This window comes from Leptonychotes weddellii, chromosome 7 (assembly GCF_054177405.1).
Source record: "Leptonychotes weddellii isolate Sample4059 chromosome 7, ASM5417740v2, whole genome shotgun sequence".
Lineage (NCBI taxonomy): Eukaryota > Metazoa > Chordata > Mammalia > Carnivora > Phocidae > Leptonychotes > Leptonychotes weddellii.
Genome location: NC_138375.1, coordinates 126894137 through 126915262, shown reverse-complemented (window position 1 = coordinate 126915262; position 21126 = coordinate 126894137). Strand labels below are relative to the sequence as shown.

At 36.4% G+C, this 21126-nt stretch overlaps 1 protein-coding gene across 6 annotated transcripts in view; it reads left to right on the top strand.

Moving 5' to 3' along the window:
• DMXL1 (Dmx like 1) overlaps positions 1–21126 on the top strand; it is a 130297-nt gene that overhangs the window by 30211 nt on the left and 78960 nt on the right. For all 6 annotated transcript variants that reach the window (XR_014147278.1, XM_081827204.1, XM_081827203.1 and 3 more), the window contains exons 6-17: positions 164–230; positions 1378–1556; positions 5737–5926; positions 7730–7898; positions 11317–11529; positions 12366–12619; positions 12731–13415; positions 13506–13627; positions 15971–16060; positions 16141–16243; positions 19140–19259; positions 19753–19974. Coding sequence is in view for 5 of the 6 variants with exons in the window: in XM_081827204.1 (XP_081683330.1) it covers positions 164–230; positions 1378–1556; positions 5737–5926; positions 7730–7898; positions 11317–11529; positions 12366–12619; positions 12731–13415; positions 13506–13627; positions 15971–16060; positions 16141–16243; positions 19140–19259; positions 19753–19974 (2414 nt within the window). In the remaining variant the exon portion in view is untranslated. The remainder of the gene's footprint in view (positions 1–163; positions 231–1377; positions 1557–5736; positions 5927–7729; positions 7899–11316; positions 11530–12365; positions 12620–12730; positions 13416–13505; positions 13628–15970; positions 16061–16140; positions 16244–19139; positions 19260–19752; positions 19975–21126) is intronic.

Genomic DNA, 21126 nt, shown 5'->3' with positions numbered 1-21126 from the left:
CTTTTCATTGTATATTTAGAGATATACTTAAAATTGAATTTGAAACTTGTTATCACAAAATTTTCCATTATTTGAAGCAAGTTGCTGAACATAGTTTATAGAAGTAATATTGAATTCTCTCTGATTTTCCTTAAAAATTATTTCTTACCTGTTTGATTTACAGAACTGCTTCCCAAATTCATTTAATGAAATTTTCACCAGATGGAGAATTTTTTGCCACTGCTGGGAAGGTAATTTGTGAAAATGCTGTTGCTGTTGGTTTATTTTGACACATCAAAAACATGAATTGGCTTCATTCTTTTAATTTATCTACATTGAAAATATTTTCTATTAAAATGTTAAATAGCAAAAATTGGCTAAATATTATTGTGTTAAAAGGCAATATGGTATAATTGAAACATAGACTTAAAGGTATATCTGGATATAAATCTGCCATTTACCAGCTTTTTGATTTTGGTCAAGTGGTTAATCTTTTTGAGCAAATATAAGAATTTACAGACTTTCTAGGAGGACATTTGTAACCATTTTCATGTTTTTACCTGCTGATGTCAGAACAGTATATTTCCTTGAAATTATTTATTTGTAGTCATTGGTTCACCAAATGGCTCACTTACAACTGATTGAATGAAGTTAGTTGTTCTCATGGATCGTTAGTTGTTCTCATGGATCGTAGCTTTTTGTAGAGGGAGGATGTGAGATACCCTAAATCCTCAGGGAGGTTTTTGTTAGGAGAGAAGATTGACGTTAAGCATGGGAATGCAATTATAGCTTAAAAGCAGAACCTGGTACATTCTAGTCCCCTTGTTTTCCCTCACTCCCCAAATTAAGAGATGCCGTTTTAATTATACTTAGAATATTTTTATTATATTATTTTTATTATTTTATATTTTAATTATTATTTAATTATACTTAGAATGTTTTATATAGTAGTAGCTATTAACTCGTTATTATCATCTTCAACATTTTCTTTGAACATTCATTTGTTACTTCATGAAAACTCTTGTTTTCAAAGATTAGCAGTCTTCATAAGGCTGCTGGTGGTAATGCTTTCTTGTTTGATATTTGGCTAAGTGGGAAGACGAACCCTTCATCTATCAGTCTTCTCAGTGACTCCATTTAGATACTGTATGGTAACTAGCATTTTCCTTGATCCGTTCCTTGCAAAGTATACATTCACACACTTTAATTCTCAAAGCACAATTATGGAATGCTGATAGAAAAGTATCAGAATTAGAGATTTTCTTCTCATTTCCTCCGTGCCCCACCATTCCTCCCATCCCTAAATTTCTGTGATTGCGGAGAAAATTCTTACCTTTGCTGTTGGACAATCTTTAATTTAATTCTGATGTGGATATTTTTCTTTTTTTTTTTTATTAGGATGACTGTCTTTTAAAGGTATGGTATAATGTAGAAAACTGGCGGACAGCTGTTACCTCTCCGGATAAAAGTTCAGAAAAACAATCCCAAGGAGAAATGGACTTTTCCTTTGTATATCTGGCCCATCCTCGAGCTGTAAATGGATTTTCCTGGCGTAAAACAAGCAAATACATGCCTAGGTCAGCGATTTAGTCATTTTGTCTGTGTATTAAGAGAATGTCATTTTGACATTGACTGCTCTTCTCACTTTAAATAGCTATAGGACTTTTGCCTCTGAAGATTTTAGTAATATTAGATAGTCCTTGGCCTGCAGATGTCTAGCCATGGGTCAGCTACGATTGACACCTCAGAGGAGAGCCATGTGAAAGGATACTTTACCTCCATCTTAGATGTCTTTAAGTGACAGAGTTGTACATCTTTCCTTCTCTTTGTTAGGTGTCCTATTCTTTCGTCTCTTAGTCATTCCCCATATTGCCATTTGTGTGGAATTTTTCATATTTCACTCCCTAATCTGGTACCTTCTCTGTATCTCCTCTGGTTTCCTTTTTGTTTTTAACCACTTTATTGAGAGGATATACTGTGAGGCCTCAAACATTTCTCTAACTGTATCCAACATCTTTGTGGAAAAGAGAGTGTGGTAATAGATTACTATGCCCTGAACTAGGTATTAGTTTAACCTATATGTGCATGTGCATGCGCACCTGTCAATACCTCCTTTCTTTCCTGTGACCCTTGCAAGACCTGCTATCCCATTGAATTTTTGCCTATACTTAGTAAGGCACAGAGACCTGTTTCTTAAGTGTAGGTAGAAATTGCTTTTTGTTTCATGGCCATTTTCAATTTGGCCACACCATGGAGCAGTACGGTTTTTCCCTTAACCTTTTGTCACTGATATTTAGTAGGACAGCTGGGTCATTTGTTGACTTTAGTTTTGCTCTTTTGAGCCAGCAGAGTATATCCAAATTTTTTTACAAAATGTGTATTAAGACTGATTTTTAAAGAATAGTTTAAGGTTCACAGCAAAATTGAGGGCAAGGTAGAGATTTCCCATATATCCCTTGCACTAACACATGCATAGGTAGCCTCCCCCAGAGTGGTATATTTGTTATCATTGACGAACCTGCATCAACACATTAGCACCTAAAAGTCCATAGTTTAGATTATGGTTTGTTCTTGGTGTTGTACACTGTATGGGCTTAGACAGATGTAGAATGACATGTTTCCATCCTTGTTACCTGATTTTTTTTGAGTTTTTTCTAGTTCCATAGGTACTATTCTTCCTACCCCAGCCTACCAGTCCAATAAAGCATAGGAGTAGGACACTGTAGGAACAGTAATGGTTCTGTTGTTAGGAGGATGTGCCCGAATTTGGGCTAAGGGAGAGTGGTGTGGACAATCTATTGTTAGCAAAAGCCTGCTTCACTTTGAGAACGATTGCTCCAGTACCCCTGAGATCATTGCCCACATATATAAAAATCTGTTTAGAATATAATGAGCTGTGGCATATGTTAATTCTCCTTTTAAAAGTTGTAAATGGCCCCAATAAAAGTAACTGTCATCGCAAACCATGAAGATTACATTATTTCAGAGGCTGATTTCTTCTGATACAGGCAAGTGTTTTCATTGCACATGGTTAGACCACAAGAGTGCTAAAAAAGAGACTTATGAAGTATTGTATCTTTTGAGAGAGGACAGTCACATCTGTTACTGACCTAGTTCACGCAGGATTGGTACAGGTGATCACAGTGGAGGCAGAAGTAGATGCCTTACACTGGGCGGTTACAAATGCCTGATAACACCAGTGAGACGTACCAGTTCTGTTCCTGGCTGTGTTCATTTTATCTCTGCCAACTAAGTTCTGCAGCATAAGGAACTGTGGTATAGAACTAGAATTTTCTGTTTGATAGAGTATCTTGTAGAGGTCTCAAGAATTTTACTTTTGGTCCATGTCCTTTAAGAACCAGCTGATCTCGGGGCGCCTGGGTGGCTCAGTTGTTAAGCGTGTTAAGCGTCTGCCTTCGGCTTAGGTCATGATCCCAGGGTCCTGGGATCGAGTCCCACATCGGGCTCCCCGCTCTGCGGGAAGCCTGCTTCTCACTCTCCCACTCCCCCTGCTTGTGTTCCCTCTCTCGCTGTGTCTCTGTCAAATAAATAAATAAAATCTTTTAAAAAGAACCAGCTAATCTCCCCGAGCTCTTCTAGGTTTCATTTTTGCTTTACCAGCTGCCCGCAGGTATATGGTGGGAAGGCTGACCCTTTCTCATGAGAATGACAGAGATCCTGTCAAAATCAAAAACCATTGCTCTTTCTGATACGGCGTTTTCACTGGGCTTACAGGTGCTTTGTTTTTCGCATGAAATTAAGATACTTAGCCAAATGGTAATACTTGGTGCAAGGTACCACTGCTCGAGAGAGAAGAATGGGGAAGTGTTTGTAATGAGCATATACTTCTTCACTAAACACTGATGAATGTAGGATAAATTGGGAGGTTTGTTATACCCTCCCCAAAACATCCAAAAAGTTAGTTCTAGACGGCTAGTTTCAAAACCATCTTAGCCTGTTACATCAAGATAGGACAGGTGTTGCACACTTAGACCATCACCTGGTTGTCTTTCATAGGGTTATAGCTTTCTTTTGAGGGAGGGAACAGTTATACCTAAATATGATATGCCATTGAAGACAAAATCAGGTACGCTGATAAGGAAGGAAGGGAGGTATTGCCAGAGAAATGCCTCAGACAGAGCAGGGTATTTCTTCCCTGCTCTCCTTAAATTACCTGGGAGCTGCTTGTACTGATTTTAAGTATCCTGAGGGGAGTCACCTGGGGCTGCCCTCACTCCCAGGTCAGAGCCCTCTCCAGGCTTCCACGTTGTGCTGCTTTCTTGCTTGTTTTGTTGCTTTTGCCTCTTCTGATTGCTGTCTATTCATTCCTTCAGTCTACTACCTTCTGCCCTTCCTTCATAAGCCTGTCCTTTCTGCCAGTTACAGATGGGCACCGTGAACCTTCAGCTTTCCATATTGCCTTTTGATGTATTTTCTTCTTTTTCTGATTGCCTACTTTTAATCTCCTGTCACCTCCTGTGTGTATGTGAATGTGCTAGAGAGATGCGGAGAGAAGGCAGGAGGTAGGAAGTCAGAAGGGGACAGAGAAAAAGTGAAGACAGAGGGAAAGACATGAGGGTAGGGAAAGGAGGGAGAAACAGGATTGAGAAAGGAAAGGAGGAGAAGGGGCCCTAGCATGTGGGGAGAGGTGGAAAGGGAGAGTGGCCTGGAGAGGCTGAGAAACAGCACTTGGGGGGAGAGCACAGAGGGAGGGAGGCTCAGAGAGTGAATGGGAAGGGAAGAAAGTCAGGAGAGAGGCAGAGGAAGGGGTGAGGAAGGGAGAGGTGAGAGCAGAGGAGGGAAGCTGAAGGGGAGAGCAACCCACACAAAACATGCTGGTTTCCTTTTTCTTCCCCTTTGTTAGAGATCTTTTTTTAATCAAGCAGATATGTTTAACAAAGTGACTACTACAGAATATTTTTATTTCCTTTTTATTTTTCTTTAACTTACTGAGTTATTTGATAGAAGCCTTGTACTGATTGTTCTTTTTAAATCTGATATGTTTGAATATGTGTCTACTATGGGATATTGTGACTTCTTTTTCTTTCTTTCCTTTTTTTTTTTTTGATGAGTTACCCAATAAAAGGTAGTCTTTGTTGATGGGGATTCAACCTTTGAGCTCCTGATGCTTATGGGTTTTATTAATATGTATGTAATTGATCTTGCTTTTATTTTGTGACTGGAAAGACTGAATTCACTAGAAGTCAAGAATAAGGAAGGAGGTGGCTAGTAATTATTTTATCATGATTTTTCTATTCATGTAATCACTGCTTTTTGCAAATGTTAAGCAAGGAGAGAATAAGTGTACTAAATAGTGTAACTTGTTACTGACTAGTGTGCGTGTAGCTTTACAGAAAGTAAAAACGAAGCATTATGAAGAAATCCGAATGGTAACCATCCACTGAGTAAATCAGAATATTTTAAAAGAAGATGTAGGTTTTTTCCTTGCTTATTAACTGAAGGATTTTGGCATTGTTTCAGTCTTTGCTCTTTGGCTGTAAGAAGAATCTTAGATTCTTAAAATAAGAACTACCAAATTCTAGGCAGAAAAGAAATGGGTTAGCAGGTATTTGCTGTGATGAAATCAAATACCCACTCAATTTTAATGGTTTTGACTAAATACATTGCATAAATGTATATGGACATTTTCGTCATCGGTACCTTTGTTGTGGGCATTTAATTAATTACAGAAGCACTGTAGAATGTTATATTGTGTGAGATTTATATTTTTGCCTCTAAAATCTTTTTATTCCTCAGGGCTTCTGTATGTAATGTATTGTTGACTTGCTGCAAAGATAATGTATGTCGTCTTTGGGTAGAGACATTTTTACCAAATGATTGTTTGCTCTATGGAGGTGACTGCAACCATTGGGCGGAACCAATTAATTTAACAAATAACTTCAGAAGAAATGCTTCCAGTAAAGAACGAGTTCAAAATGCTTTAGATGTAAGTGTTTTTGTTAGATGTTATTTCCTACAAGTTTTAAAACGTTTTGTACATTGCCTATTTTGTAACATTCATCCTAATTAATATTCAAAATTATATGGTTATGAAAAAATATATATTAGAAAAACAATTCTCAGAAAACTTTCTATTTTATTTGGTTCAAAAAATATGCTGAAGTATTTCAGAGCATAAAACTACTTATAATTATGAAGTTAATCTTAGGTTAACTGATGGTAACAAAAGGAAGATTACACTTAGCTAAAATAACAAATGAAAATCTGAAAATGCAAAGATTTGACTGTAAAAATAATTTATATTTTTACTTTGTTTAGAGGTTGGGGTGTTTTGTCCTGTCATAATTACAGGAATGATTTGAATAGTTTTATCAGATTCTGTTCTAGATTTGTTATCTTTAGAACCTTCTGGAACTTGAAGTTTTTTGTTTTGTTTGTTTTTTGTGGGTTTTTTATTTTTGTTTTTGAGAGAGCGAGAGGGTATGGTGGGGCAGGGTGCAGAGGGAGAGGGAGAGAGAGAATCCTCAGCAGGCTCCATGCCCAGCATGGAGCCCGACCAGGGGCTCAATCTCATGACCCTGAGATAATGACCTGAGCTGAAATCAAGAGTCTGACACTCAACTGACTGAGCCACGCAGGTGCCCCTTGAAGTATTTATTTTACTGATTAGTGTAGAAAGTAAAAGTAAATTTTTGATGTTTAGATTAATTGAACATACACCAATAATACAGATTCTTATTTTCTTGATATGGAAAACAGAAAGTGATCTAAAAGTGATTTGTCTTTGAATGCTTTGTATGATTATGGAAAAACTATTTGTCAAATTTGGAGAGTATTCTCAGGGCTCAGAATATAATTAAATATATATTGCCTGGAGAGTTACAACTGATAAAATGGTTATGTGTAATAATAGCTGAAAGAGGTTCTTGACTAGGAATGAAGACTCTCATTCTGTGTTTAGGTGACCTTGTGTTCTGTAGAAACTATTTTATCATATGAAAGATGAGAATAAACAAATATCAGCACTCTGGCTTATGGGTCAAATGAAGTGATCTCTGTGAAAAAGCTTCACGAATCAGCCATGATACTTGAAATATCATCTTAATGTATGATGTCAATATTGTTCAGTGCTTTATCGTCATAAGGAGTAAACTGGACACAAAGGAGACAGTATGCATAGAGACATCATTATCCACAGACACATTGTTGTGAACTTTTGTTTTATGAAATTAATTATCAGAAAAATAAACCAAATAAAAATTGCGAAGTATTGTGTGATGGTTGAAAGAAGTTAGGCAGTTTAGGTCTAAGCTTATTCTTCAGATTTCAGATTTCCTGCACAAAAGTACTGAAAGATGTTTGTATATATAAACTCATCTGAAATAGAGTATATATGAAATAAGTCAGAGTAAGGCAGATACCATATGCTTTCACTCATATGTGGAATTTAAGAAACAAAAGAAATGAACAAAGAAAAAAAGAGACAAAAAAACTGAAGAGATGGTTACCAGAGGGTGGGGGGATGGGTGAAATAGGTGATGGGGATTAAGAGCACACTGAACCATGATGAGCACTGAATAATGTATAGAATTGTGGAATCACTATATTGTATGCCTCAAACTAATGTAATGCTGTTAATTATACTAGAATTAAAAATGAGCTAATTAAAATGGAAAAATGAAGTAGAGAATAATGTCTGAAAATCATTTTGTAGCCCATATATATATGTTTATATATATATGCTTATGACATTATAGCCACTGGTGTTACTTTGTGTTTATTGGTACAGGTAAATCTGAGACATTTTCGCAGAGGTCGGAGGAGATCACTTGCTGTTGTAGCGCATACCGGATACCTGCCACACCAGGAGGACCCTCATCATGTCCACAGAAATGCTCCACTGCATGCCAACGCACTTTGCCACTTTCATATTGCCGCCAGCATCAACCCAGCCACGGGTAATAGAACACTGTTCAACAACTGTTCTTGGACTTGAGTAAATTAATTTTATAACAGAGACATTTTACTTCTAGTTTTGAATAAGTAAAAAATTGAAGGTAACTTACTTATCTAACTTTTCATTATAGCCAGCCAGCTCACTGATTACTTAAACATAGGTTTTTGTTTACTTGTTTGCTTTTTAAAGCTATGATTTGGTTTCTGATTAAGATCTTAATAAGTCATTTGAGATTCTTAGTTTATTCAAAAGTTGAGATTTGAGCTAATACTTCACAGGTTAACACCATAAAATAGTATTTTGTTAACTATTGTATAGTTCTTAAAATAAAACCGTTGTGTAGGGACGCCTGGGTGGCTCAGTCAGTTAAGCGGCTGCCTTCGGCTCAGGTCATGATCCTGGGGTCCTGGGATCGAGCCCCGCATCAGGCTCCTTGCTCAGCGGGGAGCCTGCTTCTCCCTCTGCCACTCCCCCTGCTTGTGCTCTCTCTTTCTCTGGCAAATAAATAAATAAAATCTTTAAAAAATAAATAAAACCATTGTGTCTAATGCTTGATCTTAGGTGGTCTTCCAGAAATAAGGCAGAAATATGTAGAAGTTATAACTGGAAGAATTAAGAAACTTACCTCAGTAGTCAAATAATGTACTATTAGATTTAAAAAATCTAGAATATCTGGATCTATCTATGAATTTGAAGATTTAAAGTGCTCATCTTTCAGTAAATGTTTTCTGTGAGTTTAAAAAAACAGGTGGTCAGATTTGGGGTAAAGAGGAACCTTAGAGTATTACTGGGAAAAAGATTAAGAACAGTATTTGCACATGATAAATAACCATCTGTACAGAAAGTGGAAAGTGAAAGCCTCTTTTCACCTCTGCCCGACCCTAGTTGTTCTCCGCTGAGATAACCACTATTGAGTTTTTGTATATTTGGAGATACTCTTACGCATGAAGTAAGCATAACCTATTTTTTTTACTCCATTTCTTTATTTTTTTAAATTTATTTTTTATTTAAATTCAATTAACATACAGTGTATTATTAGTTTCAGAGGTAGAGTTCAGTGATTCATCAGTCTTATATAATACCCAGTACTCATTGCATCACGTGCCCTCCTTAATATTCATCACCCAGTTATCCCATCCCCCCATCCCTCTCCCCTGTAGCAACCCTCAGTTTGTTTCCTATTGTTAAGAGTATCTTACGGTTTTTCTCCCTGGGTTTGCAGTACTATTACATTCTTCAAGGAAACAGCAATAAATGTGGTTCATTAGTTACCTGAATCAAAGAGAGAAATGTTTTGGTAAGTTAAGGGTAGAGATACTTCCACTAGGAATAAAAAGTGCTTGCTAATTTTCTTGGCTTTTATTTGGTTAACAACAGTCCCAGCTCTAAAAGAATCCATGAGCCAAGAAAATGAAAGGGGATGATATTGAACTGTTTTTAGGAAAACCTTATATAAGCTTGGGAAATACCCTTACCTTTATCAAAAAACATACACTGGCAAGTGCTTGTAATACCCAGAGGCAGCTCTGAGACTACTGGTGTTGTTGTGAAAGTCTCTTCTGAATAAAGGACAACATTTTGAGAATAAAGAAAGCTTGGTTTCTTACCTTTAGTGGAAAAGGCCGAGGGGTTACAGAAAAATAAACCCTGAGTTCCAATGTAGCATCTCCCTGACGACCTTCCAATAAGGAAAACTCTAAAATCTTTCTTTAGCTAATAGGACCTTAAGGAAAATCCATATACGTAGAACAAATCAAAGCAGAATAATATCAGTAGCAGACACTGTGGAGATCTCCTTTCCCTAAGTTAGACCTTTAGGAATGACCTTTCTGGATGCTGTGTCTCTTGTTCAAGGCCAAACTTTCAGATAGAGCTTCACTTATTTGCCCATCAATAGAAATAGAAGAGAGGAGCTCCTAAGAGCATGTTCTTTTAATTCTAGTTCTTATACCCTTTCCCTGAAGATCTCTCATAAAAAATGGCTTTAATAAAATTCCTTGAGGTCAGAAGATAGAAGAAATTTAAGGTTCCTTTTACAGAGAATGCTGCTGCTAAAAACCTGCATTAACCTCGCCTCTCCTTCTTGCGTATTGAACATGTAGGCCTGTGGTCTCTTAGAGGCATCGCTGATCTTTTTTGTGTTGAATGTAACTTGAAAATCAGAACATCATACTGAATAGGATTCTTGAGGGCACTCTTTGGTTCCCTGGCACTAATGTATATCCACCTAGGGATAATAGGATTGGCAGTACGGTCCCTCAGGACTTTTACTGAGTGTTTGGTCTGTGCCAACCAAATAGCAACTAGAGATAGTGGTAGGAACTGAAGGTATAGTGGTGTTGGAAACTGGTGTGATCCTTGCTCTCCTGAAGCCTATTGTTAGGAAGGGGATAGATAAATACTAATCAAATAATTACAGTAATGAATGTGCATTTATAAACAGAGCTCGGATTGGCTTGGATATATCTATCAACTCTTAGAACTTGCCTCCAACAGAAGGGATAGGGGAAAGGTTCTTTTATGCTTTCCTTTATCATCCATCCCCTATAATACTGTTTTTCATTGGTGTCTAACAATTGATACCTTGTTCGAACAAGTAATTAAGTCAAATTATTTCTCTTCTCCTTTAAAAACAAAAATCAATAAATTTGTTTGTGGAAAATAGTTTACCTTCCCTGAATCCATTTTAGCCTTTACTGTTCAGCAGATACCAGCATGATCTAGTTTATATTTGATTTAATATGATAGACAAACTTTTTTTCACCTCTCTGTTAGGGATTATCATTTGTCACAATTTACTCTGAATTTATACTTTAGTATACTTAATTTAGCAATTAGATGAAAAATAATACCAAGAAAGAATTTTTTTTTTTACCTGGTTTTGTCTTGAATGCCTTTCTTCAGTGTAAGATGGGGATCTCAGTTCCTACTTTCCAACTTGAATCTTGATGCTAATAAATTGGCATTATCTAGCTTAGAGTTAGGTAGGTCATTTAAAAATTTAAGTTAAAAAGTCGTTAAAATAGAGGTAAATAAGTCACATTCCTTTACATATTGATGGCATTTTTCTTGGAGAAATTTTTAAGGAGACTTTCCTCTTAACATGTCTACAAATTACAGATTTATTTCTTAATGAGAATATTTTTTGAAATAAAGAAAATCTCTGTATATGTATATATAGATAAATTACAGTCTGTGACCTAGAATATAGAATTGTTTTCCTTTATAATAGTTATGTTAAATTTACCATTTTAAAAGCTGTTATGGCAAACATTGTATTGGGAATCTTACTTAAAATCTAGTTTAGAGGTTTAAAAATAAATGTAACAGTGGTAAAAATAGGAGACGTGTACGTTCTGATTGCTGGAATGATCAAAATATTAATTGTGTGTTATGTGTTTTGTTGTTGTTCTTAACAGACATTCCACTTCTCCCTTCTATCACATCTCTAAGTCTAAGTGAAAATAATGAGAAGAGCGGGCCTTTTGTGGTACACTGGCTGAACAATAAAGAGTTGCATTTTACTTTGTCCATGGAAGTCTTTTTACAGCAACTCAGAAAAAGTTTTGAACAACCATCTTCTGAGGCCAGTGTAGAAGACTCTAATCAGGCAGATGTAAAATCTGATGAAGGTAAGGCTTTAAGAAGGATAAAAAAATGTTAAGTTTTATTGACAATAGCTAAGATTTTTATATTGGCGTAAGACTAGCTACTAGCTTCGGAAACTCAAGATTGCAGTGGCTTAATACAACTTTGGACTAGCTCAGTTAATAATCCAGTGTTGGTGTTCCTGTTCCCGGTGGCTTGCTTTTACTGGTTGATGCAGGCTCAGGATTCTCCATGCCTATGCTTCCGTCAGCCCCTAAGGCCTTGCTACTTGAAGGACTATCTGTGGCCTAGTAGCATTATTACCTGGGAGCTTGTTAGAAATTACCTATGTATTGAAGGAAATCTGGAAATTGGACACTGTAAATGTATTCCTTTAAAATAGTTTCTTTAAGGTGTCATATCAGTTATAAGTGCAAGTACCTAGAGCATCTCTAGTGTAGCTGACTCAGGTTTTAAAAAATCCAATAATGTGAAGAAAGTACAAATTACACTCCAATAATATATTTGAATAATTCACCCCAGAATTATAAACCCAATTCTGCCTTCTTCATTGAGAAAAACTAAGGTCCAGGGAAGTAGTATGTTTTACTTCTGAGTAAATTGTGGTACAACCAGTGTACCTATTCTCCAGTCCAGTAATTGTCCTCTACCATTAATCCACTGACTCAGTCCTATAGGCCGTCTGACTGCTGAGTTAACTCTAATGGCCTTATATCCCTGGAGCGAAGTTATTTTTAAAGGGGAGCCAATTTCTTGTTTATTTGAAAGCTATTATGTTTTTCATCTTGAATGCATTTACAAAGATCTTTCTTAATAGCTTGATTGTATTTACTTGGTTCATGAATTCTTTTGCTTATAGAAATGGATGATGGTGTGGATGATCTGAAAATAAATCATGAAAAGAAGGAATTGGGCAGTGATAAAATGGTACCAAATTCAAGTTTTGTACCGTTACCATCAGCTGCCATTGATCATCAGATTGAAGTACTTCTGTCTGAATGGAGTAAAAATGCAGACATGCTATTCAGTATTCATCCCATGGATGGCTCTTTGCTAGTTTGGCATGTGGATTGGCTGGACGAATACCAGCCTGGTATGTTTCGTCAAGTCCAGGTACTATTATTATGATCTCGGGAGAGCTGCTTCTTATTAAATGTGGGTACAGTTTTGTAATACTTCTTTGTATTATTTCATATGTTCTAATGCTTACTTTCTTAATTCTAGGTGTCCTTTGTTTCCAGAATTCCTGTAGCTTTTCCCACAGGTGATGCGAACTCTCTCTGTAAAAGCATAGTGATGTATGCCTGCACCAAGAATGTTGACTTGGCTATTCAGCAAGGGAAACAGAAACCTTCTAGCCTCACACGGTCTACATCAATGCTTATCTCTTCCGGCCACAGTAAATCAACTAATAGTTTAAAATTAAGTATATTTACCCCTAATGTTATGATGATTTCAAAGCACGCTGATGGCTCTCTGAATCAGTGGCTGGTCAGTTTTGCTGAAGAATCTGCTTTTTCTACAGTTCTCAGTATTTCTCACAAATCTAGATACTGTGGTCATCGCTTTCATCTTAATGATTTAGCTTGCCACTCCGTATTACCATTATTGCTGACAACGTCACACCATAATGCACTAAGGACACCAGATGTTGATAACCAGAAGCAATCTTGTGATCCTGTAAATACTGAAGAATGTTCTTTGGCACAACAGAATAAAAGCAGCGTTGATGTGACATATCAGGATCCCAATGCAGTTTATAGTGAGCTTATTCTTTGGAGGGTTGATCCAGTTGGGCCATTGTCTTTTTCTGGAGGTGTTTCTGAGCTTGCCCGGATTAATTCTCTACATGTTTCTGCATTTTCCAATGTGGCATGGCTGCCCACTCTTATACCCAGTTACTGTCTAGGTAAGCTTTCTGATTTTTATTTAAGAAATTTAGATTTTCTGGTATCATCATTTCAGGGTTAAATTTTAAATGTTTGTGAATACTTTCTAGGTGCATACTGCAACTCTCCTAGTGCATGCTTTGTAGCAAGTGATGGGCAATATCTGAGATTATATGAAGCTGTTATTGATGCCAAGAAACTTCTGTATGAGCTTTCCAATCCTGAAATTTCTGTAAGTAAATAGCTTTTAAAATTAAGTGTATAGTATGAGGTTTTTAGATACTTAATTTATACTTTTTGGGCATGTTCTAGAATTGTGACCTATAATTTGTAATAAAAAGATGTCTATTTTCTAGTTACTTTATTTTTTTCACATTTGCAATGTACCATTACAGCGATTTTTAGCTTCTTTAAAAAGAAACCATTTCTTTCATTCATTCCAAAAACAGAGTCTAGTGTCATACAATATATGTTTCTCTAATGCTTCTTTGCTCAAGGATAAATGAGGACTCCTGGCAGTATAAATGTGGAAGTTACGTTGGTTCATCTGCAGTTTTTTTCAAGGCAATGGGAGCTGGAGTAACAGCAGTAGAACTTTTATCTTGAGAATCAAGGAAGAAAAAAGCTCTCAGCTTGGTTGCAGTACAGTCAGGAGTCCTTGCAACACCATCGCAAAGCCTTTGTCTTGTGACGGGCGGCACTTCTTCCTGTGCACAGCTAATAGCAACCCACCGTCTGCATTGTCCTAGCACCTCCAGCAAGCTACTATCTCCACTCTTCGTCTTGGTGTTTTTAAATATCCCTTACCTTCAGCCATGCTGAGCTTCTTGTTCAGGGGATTCAAGCCATCTCCTCAGCTACCAGTTAATGTTTTTGTTAATGTTCTGGTTTTACAGCTGCACAAGTGTCAGTGGTCTGCCCCAATCCTATCTTTCCCTGAGTTATTTTTAATGTGTGTTTTTTTTCAGAATGCAAGGTTTTTCAAAAACACATATAATAGTGTTATAGTAGAAACATATATTTATTGAGGGCCTTCTATTTTTCAGGTAGTATTTAAGTGCTGGGAATTGAGATGTGAAGAGAACACACAAATCTGAGATTACATTCTAGTGAAAGGGGTATAGAAAAAAGGTAAAAATATATTAATAAATAGTATAGAGAGAAACCATGTTGTACAAGGGAATGCCAAGTAAGGTGCTGATCAGAAAAAGCCTCACAGGAAGGGTACCATTTGAGTAAGGACCTGCAGGAAATGAAGGATATGGATGTGGATATTTAGAGTATTTTAGGAAGAGAAACAGCCGGGCATGTTTGGTATATAAAGGAGCAGCAAGGAGGACATTGTGGCCGGGGCAGAGTAAGTGAGGTGAAGAGTAGTCAGGGATAAAGGTAGAAAATTAGCCTAGCCAAATCTTACAAGCCCTTCTGGGCCATTGTGGTAACTTTGGCTTTTACTGTGAATAACATAGAAACCATTGAAGACAATGCCAAATTGATATGCTCTCACTTAGGTTTTGAAAGGATCTCTGGCTGCTGAATAAATCAGACATGGGACGAGTAGTGGCTTCACAGTAGTCCGGGAGAGAATCAAGGGGCCATAGAGTGGTAGCAAGTGGTAGTGGTAAAGATGATAAAATTGGTCACATCTGGATGTGCTTTGAACATTGAATAGGCAGGATTGGACTGGATGTGGGGCTTGTATGAGAAGAAGAGGATGCTCCCTCATGTTTGTGTGTGAGCACAAGGAAGAATAGAACGACTGAGTGAAGCTGGGAAGAATGTCTAAGAGGCTGATTTTGAAGAGCAGGTGGATTTGAGAGCCTGGTGTTGAACATGTTAATTTCGAGATGACACCCAACAGACATAGTACGCTTGTCTGTAGTTTAGAGGGGGTCTGATCTGAAGGCATGAGATAAGTAGCTGTCAGAGTATGAATTCAAAGGTGTGGGGCTAGATGAGACCACAGAAGGAAAATAGAAGTGATAGGATTGAACCCTGGGGCATCCCACTGTTAAAAGTGGGGTGAATGTGGTACATAGTGGAAGGCAGTGAGGACAGTTATTTCAAGAAGGGAGTGATCACTAGAATCAAAGGCTGCTGCCCATAGACAAAGTGTGATGAAGACCGAATTTAACAATGTGACCTTGACTAAGAGCAGTCAGGACATAGGTAGCTTGAGAAATCAGCATACATAAATAGTGTAGCAACATGTTTCTTAAGTTCCATCTTTCTCACCTCAAAATTAATGCCTAAAAAGCATTGATTCTTAGAACATTTCTGTGACATTGAAGTCAGTCTTCCACATTTATGGATGTAAAGTATTCTTCCCCCTAACAATTACCATGCCTTGCTTTTGTTCCTCTCTGCATCGACTGACCCATGACTCTTACTCATTCCTCTGTAATGAATAGTAAGGTAAAGTCCTCGAATGTTTATAATGAAAGCAACTTGTGAATTTATTTAGCCCTACTTGAACTTATTTATTATTTATCTACTATGAAATTTTATATTGTTTATTAATTATTTTTTAATTTAATTGTTTAATAAAGGAGATATCCACTTTTTTTAAAAACAGAAATATGTTGGTGAAGTGTTTAACATCGTAAGTCAGCAGTCAACAGCCAGGCCAGGATGCATTATCGCATTAGATCCCATTACCAAACTTGTAAGTATCATTTTTCTGGCCACTCAGCATTAGGTAAATAACATATATGTCAACTTATGTTGGTGTTTATTTACATTCAGCAAGGCAGAAAAACCCAGCTGCTTCATGTTTTTCAAGAAGATTTCATTTTGAATAACCTTGAGAAGAAAAGTCTGGGAAAAGACAGAATATTACCTGATGCAGGTAAAGAATAGTTTTTTTTATGTAATGAGAAATATTACGTAGAGTACATTAAACAGTAAATAAAGATAAGTTGATATAATGTTTCATATCATCTATGTGAACTTAAAATTTTCCTGTGTAGGTTTGTGATGTTATTTACCATATACATACCAGTAGTTTTTTATTCTTTGATTTTTCTTTTTTAAGATTTTTGATTATTTATTTATTTGAGAGAGAGGGAGAGCAGGAAAGAGAGAGCACGAGCAGGGGGAGCAGCAGGCAGAGGCAGAGGGAGAAGCAGGCTCCCCACTAAACACGGAACCCAATGCGGGGCTCGATCCCAGGATCCCGGGATCATGACCTGAGCCGAAGGCAGACGCTCAACTGACTGAGCCACCCAGGTGCCCGGTAGTTTTTTATTCTTAAACCAGGAAATAAACATGAAAAAATTAAAGGGGTTTGTCAATTATATTTTTTTAAAAGCATAATAGAGATGTTTTTTATTAGTAGTATGTGAGTACTCTTTGCATGGATATAGTCCTGCACTAACGTTAGGTTTGGATAATACAGATGCCTGACCTTTTAGAAATCTACAATTTAAAGCAGTAGCTTAAAACTTCAAGTTATAATTTAAAGACAAAAGTGTTTTAATTAATACTTTTATAGTTAAACGTTTAAAAAAATTAAACTCCTCCACTAAAAATTAACTGTTATTTTATATAGAGGAAAACAGAGCAAAATGAAGCTCAAATCTCTTGGTCATCAGTTTTTTTTTTTTTTTTTTTAAACAGATTCTTTTTTTTTTTTTTTTAAGATTTTATTTATTTATTTGAGAGAGAGAGAATGAGAGAGAACACATGAGAGGGGGGAGGGTCAGAGGGAGAAGCAGACTCCCCGCCAAGCAGGGAGCCCGATGTGGGACTCGATCCAGGGACTCCAGGATCATGACCTGAGCTGAAGGCAGTCGCCCAACCAACTGAGCCACCCAGGCGCCCTTGGTCATCAGTTTTAATTACAGAGCCAAACCAAACTGAGAAATGTCTTTCCTTAAAAATGAACCATACAGTTTGTGCCTGGTGCTTTTAAAAGTCCATTATTAATACTATTTTCACTCTGTATTTGTTCCAGATTATTTTTCTTACTACTCTTGTACTCTTAATTCCATGTGTTTTTGGTTTTCTTTTCCTTTGAGGTTTGCACTGTTATGTTGAATGTTGAATTTCTTACCACTGTTTTCACTTAGTCATTTTCCCTGAGAATTTGTGAACTGTGCAAAACACAGTGTTTTGGTAAGCTCTGAATATAATGATGGAAAGATACTGAAAGTGGAAAATAAAAATGTCAGGTACAGGATAAAGGGCTATTTATATCAATAAAGTGTTCTTTATTTTTCCTTTTTTATATTGAAATATTAACATTAATATTTTTAAGGTTTTTTTTTAAGTCTCTTTAAGGTTTTTTTAAAGAGATTACTCTCTTATACTTTAGGTGGAGTTTTGTTGTGATCTTAAATCTATTCTAGCATTTTCTTTTCTAGTATTCTTCAATTTTTAATTTATTTTTTTCTCTTTAAAACAGTATTTTTCCTAGTTTTTCTTAAAATATCTCGGGAATTCTTACTGACTTTTACTCAAAAACTGTTATCTTCATTATCAGAGTTTTCCAGAAAACTCTGAGTTTTCCAGAAAGTATAATGTGTTCATTTCTAATTATCAAGAACCAAAGAAACGTTTCACAAATACTTTCATTATTAGGACATTCTTTCTTGTTAGTAAAATTATCAGAAATAGATCGATCTCTGATCTTTTATCTTTAGTCATAATCCCTTATCCTCTCCTTCCTCTTAATTCTTGTAATTTAAGTGCCTAACTCACCCAGAACATATTACCAAGGTTACCTTTTCATTTAGTTTCTTAACACAATACAACTTAAGATGTTTATGGTTATTTTTCTGATTTTTATATATTCTGTGATTATAGTTTTTAAAATTTTTCTTTACATAATTTTGTACATAGTGAAGACTAGTTTATAATTAAGAAAACTTGTTTATAATTAGTTTATAACTAATATATATAACTAGTTTATAATTAAGAAAACATCATTAAACCAAGTTAATTTTTTTTCAGGCAGTAATGAGTCACTGATTTTATATTTTAGATCCAGTGTTTTTATTTTGAGCAGCTTGTGTGCTGCTTAAATGATGCAGTTTTGACTAAGAAAAGTTTTCTTAATGTGGTGAATGATGACAACTTTTATTTTGATTCTTAGATAAACTTCATTAATAGGTCATTCCATTATGGAAGTTATTTACTTTGAAATATATTTGGCAATACAGTTTTAATCATGATACGTTGATTTAAAGTATCTGTCACATATGGGGCGCCTGGGTGGCTCAGTCGTTAAGCGTCTGACTTCGGCTCAGGTCATGATCTCAGGGTCCTGGGATCGAGCCCTACATCGGGCTCCCCGCTCCGCGGGAAGCCTGCTTCTTCCTCTCCCGCTCCCCCTGCTTGTGTTCCCTCTCTCGCTGTGGCTCTCTCTGTCAAATAAATAAAATCTTTATAAAAAATAAAATAAAATAAAAAATAAAGTATCTGTCACATAGTTTCCACCTGTTCAGAAATTTTCTTATGGTCTAACCTGTGTGAACAACGTGATAGTGATTACTGTGATATGTGACTTTTTTTAAGCCTGTCGATTCAGGGATGAAAAGCATAGCATACGTTTAATTGTTAAAATTTTAATTTAATACAAATTCATGTGATCAGAAAGTTGATTGCATTCCTTAATGCTACTTTGTATATAGAATTTTAGGTAAGAGTTTTTAATTTTTTAAAAATTCATTCATTTTTAACTTGGCATATTTAATAAGTTCTCATTTATCCGTGTTAATAGTGAAAAATATTAATACCAACAGGCAGCGCACCTAATGGATTTTCTGAGAAATTCTACCTAATTGTAATAGAGTGTACCCAAGACAACCGTTCATTGTTACACATGTGGAATTTACATTTGAAGTCCATTCCTGTCTCATTGGGTGAGTCTTCTTTTTTTTTTTTTAATCTTTTGAACTTTAAGTAGGCTTAAATGAACAAATTATATATGGTTAGATAGTTCAGTACATATTTTTTAAACCTGTTCTTATTGAGTGAAAATAATTGTAGTTTTATTCAGTTAATTAAAAAAGCAAACAGATTCTCTGATTTTCTTTCCATAAAGAATCCTATTAATACGTTTTCTCATCCTTCATAAGGCTTTGGGATTATAAAATATAGCAGTTTTGGGACGCCTGGGTGGCTCAGTCGGTTAAGCGTCTGCCTTCGGCTCAGGTCATGATCCCGGGGTCCTGGGATCGAGTCCCGCATCGGGCTCCCTGCTCCGCGGGGAGCCTGCTTCTCCCTCTGCCTCTGTCTCTCTCTCTGTCTCTCATGAATAAATAAATAAAATCTTTAAAAAAAAAAAAATATAGCAGTTTTAATACTTACAGGGCTCCCCCCCCTGGTTTTTGGTTCTTTTCTTATGTTTTATAGATGAAAAAGTAGATACAAAAATATCTGAAGCAGTTTGGCAGCCGGAAGAACATTATTCTTCTTCTCCAGAGAAGATCGTATCTCCTTTTTCACAGAAGTATCAGGCTTGCAGAGCAAATCTCCAGAGTACCAGCAAGTTGACTCTGACTTCAGAAATGGTTTATAGCCAAGAGTTGAATTTGCCAGAAGGAGTTGAAATAATAAGTGTTAAGCCATCAGCAGGTTTGTAAAGTTTGTGAAAAGAGACTAATCAAACTTGATAATCCACGAATATTTAGTAAGGTATTTAAGAAGAGGCACAACTTCTGTTTGTAAATCCACATGGAAACAGAAATGGAAACACTATTTTAAGTATCCTACATTGAAAACTTAAATAAATTCTCATTATGTTTTCAGATTATTCTGACATTTGTCAGCCAGTTGTAGTCTTAAATATTGATTTCCGAAACAAATTTTCATGATGTCTTTATGCAGTAAAACCCAGAGTTTCCTGGGCAGAGATAGGAACGAGGTTGTGCCTTATTTACCAACTTTGATAATACTGGTAGTGACTGCCTGGAGCTGTGTGCTCTGAAGGATTCTGAGTGTGTGGGTCCTGGTATATATTTATCATCTTTATCCTAGGGCAGTGGTTCTCAAAATGTGATCCCCAGACTGGCAGCATCAACATTATCTGGCACCTATTGTTAGAAATAAAATTCTTGGGCTACCTCCAGGATTTACTGAATGACAAACCCTGGGGTGCACCTACCAGGCTGTTTTAACAAGGGTCCCACGTTTGGGATTGAACACAACAGATCACGAACCACAATTCTAGGGTATCAAGAAAACCAACACAAAATCCATCTTTTTATCACCCATTTCTTTGGTAGTCAGAGTGTGCATTTTTGTTTTTTTCTACTTCTCTGTCATTTTTTTGGACTGATGACTTTGAATACTTTTCAGTGCCATGTTATCAGGTACTTAATCTTTTTTAATTGGTGAAGTTAGCAGGAGTTGGGGTATTTTTTTTTTTTTAGTTTATTTTTATTATGTTATGTTAATCACCATACATCATTAGTTTTTGATGTAGTGTTCCATGATTCATTGTTTGCATACAACACCTAGTGTTCCATGCAGAACGTGCCCTCTTCAATACCCATCACCAGGCCAACCCATCCTCTCACTCCCCTCCCCTCCAGAACCCCCAGTTTGCCTTTCAGAGTCCACAGTCTCTCACGGTTCGTCTCCCCCTCTGATTTCCCCCCCCTTCATTCTTCCCTTCCTGCTATCTTCTTCTTCTTTTTTTTTTTTTAACATATAATGTATTATTTGCTTCAGAGGTACAGATCTATGATTCAACAGTCTTGCACACTTCACAGCACTCACCATAGC